This window comes from Saccostrea cucullata, unplaced genomic scaffold (genome assembly GCF_032062105.1).
Source record: "Saccostrea cucullata isolate Sc308-1 unplaced genomic scaffold, CSIRO_AGI_Scuc_v1 ctg1658, whole genome shotgun sequence".
NCBI classification, from domain to species: domain Eukaryota; kingdom Metazoa; phylum Mollusca; class Bivalvia; order Ostreida; family Ostreidae; genus Saccostrea; species Saccostrea cuccullata.
In genome coordinates, this window is record NW_026938907.1 from 58 (window position 1) to 5,020 (window position 4,963).

General features: G+C 32.4%; 1 protein-coding gene across 1 annotated transcript; it reads right to left on the reverse strand.

The window, feature by feature from the left end:
• Positions 1-223: 223 nt before the first annotated feature.
• LOC134251754 (fatty acyl-CoA reductase 1-like) lies at positions 224-2,679 on the reverse strand (the record flags this gene model as incomplete). The annotated part of the gene is made up of 6 exons (XM_062734169.1): positions 2,453-2,679; positions 1,451-1,626; positions 1,176-1,248; positions 933-1,039; positions 589-766; positions 224-272 (listed from the first exon to the last, which is right to left on the reverse strand). Coding segments are annotated over exons 1-6 (781 nt in total), but the record flags the coding sequence as incomplete, so codon positions are not given.
• Between the last annotated feature and the right edge of the window lie 2,284 nt (positions 2,680-4,963).

The following is a 4,963-nucleotide window of genomic DNA, read 5'->3' on the forward strand; positions in this document are numbered from 1 at the left end:
CAATTTAATTTAAATTATTCAGTTCATAAACTTAAAAATAATATTATAATAGAGTAATAAGCCTTCAAACAATTGCAGATTTATCAAATTTAACCAAAATATACATTGTATCCTCTTTGTAATCAAGCAATTTGTACAAATTCTGTAAAATTTAAAGATACACATGTATAAAACAGATCTCAACACTTCTTGAGAATGCCACAGTAAATATATTTGGTCCTACTAACAGCTGCTAAAAGTCCTGTTGGTCCATTGTAATTATCAACCCATCCCTGAAACAAAAAAATTGTATACACTGTACACATATTGTATTTCAATGAATCCTAATTCCTATATTTAACTTCAATTCTATTTATGAAAATTTATACATGAAAAGTGGTCTATTTAGATACCGGTCTATATTATCTCACATGTGCTAAATTTCCCAAATTAATACATTTTATCGTGTTTTTTTTTTTTAAATTATTATTTTAACATGAATTTCAAAGAAAAAAATTTCAAGTAATGAATAATTGAAAATTTGCATCAATCAGTTTACTTTTTTTTTAATATTCCAATATGAAATTGTACACATTCTTGGTTACTTACAGGTACTGGTTCTTGCCAGGAAGCCCCCACAATGGAGGGTCTAAAAATAACTATGGGGAGGTCCTCTTTGTTTTGGTACAGCAGATATTCTGCAATGGCTTTGGTGTATGTATAAGTGTTTGGTCTGTCTCCTACCATCTTTGGTGTTAGAGCATTTAGAACATCCCCATCCATCCATCTTTAATTAAATGTAAACTTCATCAGTAAAATTGTTCTACATACAATGGAATGATACAAAGTTTAAATGGAAAGCATATCTTCCCAAGATACACAGATTATCAATCATACAAATTTCATAATTGTTCTTTTAGATAAAACAGAATGATTTGACGGAAAATTCTTACTCGCATGCATCCAATAATTTGTGAGGGGCTAATGGTGGATCGTACACTTTCTCTTCAATGTGTTTTACATTGCAATTGCAATATGCTGTTGAAACATGTAAAAGTGCCTGAAAAATTAACAAATATGTTCACCAAATAGGGATCAAATACCGGTAATGTCATCAGTATTTCTTTGAGATTTTAAGATGCTGAAGAAACAAAAATTTTATATCACACACAGTAATGAACAAGATTAATATTCACCTCTAAGTTCTTGATTTTCTTACAAAACTGAATCATTCTGTTGACTCCTACCACATTCATTTCTACCGATAATCTGTGAAAAAAATACCAATAATGCCACATTCAACTCACTACTATCATTAGTATTCATTTCTTTACATGTACCTATATCAATCCTTGAATGATAAACTTAAATGAATTTCACTTAATAATATGAAAGTAAATGAATTCCACTGAATATTGTGTTTCCTCCAAAGTTTAATTTTTATAACTATGTTTTAAATATGTTTTCTTACTTCATCTCCTCATCAAACTTGACCGTGGCCGCCGAGTGGAAGACGACGGAGACATTGTTGATCACCATTTCTTCGTCCCTCTGACTGACCCCGAGGTTTTCATGGAGAATGTCCCCCGTCACTGCTATCACCTTTTTAGCATAATCTGGGTTCTGTCTTTGCAGCTTCTCAAACAGCTTAAAAAATAAAACAATGCACAATACTATTAAGTGGGTTGTAAAAAGTTGCAAATTTTGACAGTTGATGGAACAGCTTTTATATATCTAATAATTTCAATAGGATTGTTAATGACTTTTGTTCTGTAATGGTTTGGGCCGTGGATATCTGCCTTGATAGCTCAGTTGGTAGAGCACCTGACCGGAATTTCAGGGGGCCCGGGTTCGAATCCCGGTCTGGTCCGCTGCATTTTCTCCTCTCTCGTTACAGATTTGGTGCCATTGACCACCCCTGGAATTGCAGGTGAAAGTCCTGCCAGGGGCAATGATAACTTGGGTTGTGTCTTCGAGGGCGAAGACCATTTAAGGAGGGAGGAATGTAATGGTTTGGGCTGTGAATATCGGCCTGGATAGCTCAGTTGGTAGAGCACCTGACTAGAGATACAGGGGTCCCGGGTTCGATTCCTTTTCCAGCCATGCATTTTCTCCTTTCCTGTTATAGTTCCATATAAATGTGAATATTTGTTTGTAATAGTTATTGGTGGTTATACTTTAGGTTATTGATTTTTCCCCTTTATTTCCCCATTTACTAATTAAATTTGCCCTTTGTCAGTTAAAGAAATTTTTCAGAGGTTAAAGTGAGGAATGTGTCCAAGACAGCATTCAGTAATCAGTGCTTTCCCTTGTTATTTTAGTAGTTGTTGTTTGCATATGACTCATTTGATTTTGATAAATATTTCCAAAAGCAATTCCCTGTGGCAATGTTTTCATTTCCTGCGGAGCCTATGTGGCTAGATTTACATTGTGAACCCAGTTGGGACCGGTAGACAACTGTGAATCATTTTACCTTGGAACTAAGGAGTTCCTCCAGCCTCTGATTGACATCTTTCCCCCTCTTTGGTCTGACTAGAATGTAAACATTCTTAATTCCTGGGCACCCTCTCAGAAGCTTTTCTAGAAGGGCTTTCCCCATAAAACCAGTGGCCCCCGTGATGAAGATGCTCCTGCCATTGTAGAACTCTGAAATCGAATGCTTCCCAGCCATTCTACCGCTATAAGAAAAAAAAATCAACTTTAGCATCGAAAAGACAGAGAAGGACATGGACTTGAAGAATAAATGCTCTCCTTTGGTAGAAATTTTGTCAATTCAAAATGAGAATGAATCAATTGATACTTATTCTTCTGATGTTTGCTTTTAATTTTGATCTTACTGACATCTTACTAGAGAATTCAGAGGCTTAATATTTGCAAACAAACCTTTACCTTCAACATCCCATTCAAAAAGGAAGTTGTTCGGGCAGCGCCCTCTGTCTGTGGAATGTTTAAATAACTCATACCTCGTCTGATTCGAAAAATTAATAGAATACTCCCCTGCCAAAAAAAAAAAAAAACCTCAGCCGTGGTTAAGTTTTACTTTATTCATTGCAGAAAATATATACTGTAACGAACCTTTTCCGTTTTAAATTATAACATTAGAACAGGCGAAGATCCAGGATCCAAAAGGGGGGGGGGGTGCATTCCATGCATTCCAGTAAAATCTAAGCCAAAAATCTTGACAAACCAAATCAGGAAGTCCAAGATATTTTAACTGCTTTATAAAATCAAGAGAGGGAGAAAGCTGAATCCTCTGACCCCACTTCCACCAACCACCCTCTAGATCAGCTGCGCTTTAATGCAAAGTACCCTGGTACATGTATTTATAAATTTAAAAGCTTTCATTAAAAAAAGGTTTATTTTCTTAGAATTGTCTTTGGAGATTTTTTTTTTTCAAGAAATTGTTGAAATTCTGATTTACACTTATTGTGCTTCTTCATTAGCTGACCTGTTTTTATATTCCCATGAAACATAATTTATTCAAATCTTCTACATTAGAAGAGGAAACATTTGCTGTACCTTTATAATTATATTCCACATTTAAAATATCCAACTCATGTTTTCTATCCACCTCAAACAGACATGAGGAAACATAAAATTCAGTGGATAATATTATATCCAACCACAAACCATATGACTTCCTATTTATCTCAATTTAAATTTTTCATTTTAATTTCAATACATTTAACCTAAATAAATTGCATAAATGTACTCTATCTCCATTGGTTGATAAAATAAGAATTAAAAAAAGAACAATTTTATTGACACTCATTTTTATTGTAAATATTAATGTCCTTACAATACCCTAATATCAAATGTACATTTAGATATAATATTTCACAACTATAGATCTAAGTTGAATTAATGTCTTAAGCAGGTCTTTTGAAATCTGCCAATATAAATATTTTTACATTGGCTGAAATGATGATTGTACTGGCCAAAAGATTTGATGCATGGCAGCTTTAAGGAAAACTCAATAACATTTTTTAATTGCTTCCACAGGGACCTCCTATTTTGGTAAAAGATCCACTTTTTAATTTTTTTTTTTGAAAACCCTGCTTAAGTAATTAATATAACACTGTGACTGGTAACAAACTTCATAAAATACAAGTACAAGTATCACCTTACTGAGCCATTGTTTTTATCACAGTCTATTAAAAAAAATGCTTACATTTAATCAAAACAAAAATCCTTGAAATGACTGAGATCAGGGAAATTACTATACAAGTCCTATAAAAGTATGGCAAATTCCTTAATAATTATCATCAAAAATACAATAAAATTTTTTAAAATGGAAATAGAATAAAAATGAAGTTTCAATGGCCTATATTGCATAATAATTTTACCCTGTGTGTTATAATTATGGTCCCACTAAATCTTAAAAGTGAAACTGTACAACAGTTTGAGAATTTGAAAGCTATGGCACAGAATTTCAAGATGTGGAAGTCATCTCATATATACACAGAAAAAATAACTTCATTTTCCATTTATTTTCACATACAGTTAAAAATTCATGTACTTTACAAAAAAAAACTAAACATCAATAATAAGACAGTACATGTAACTCTACTATTAAATTTATAATTTACACATTAATTTTGAAACTGTTCTGGAGAAAAATAATCCAACTGTCACTATAGAGTATCTCATGCTCAACATAATATAATTTTAGACACATGTATGTTAACAATTTTTAATGTATTAAACAGTTTGTGGAAACATAATCACCATCTTTCTGTCTATACATGATTTCTTCATTTGTAGATTGTTTCTCTCAAAATCTTGTGTGAATTGATACATATTGTACTTAATTTCACAATATACATTTCAATATCAAAATATCATTAAATACCACCAGTCGTGAAAGATAAAATTTGCGTATATCTATCTTATAGATTTGACTTTTGACTTAGTACATGTACTGTGAAAACATGTACAGTGAAATCACAAATTTTCATGGGGTGTTTAATTTTCATCGTTTTCA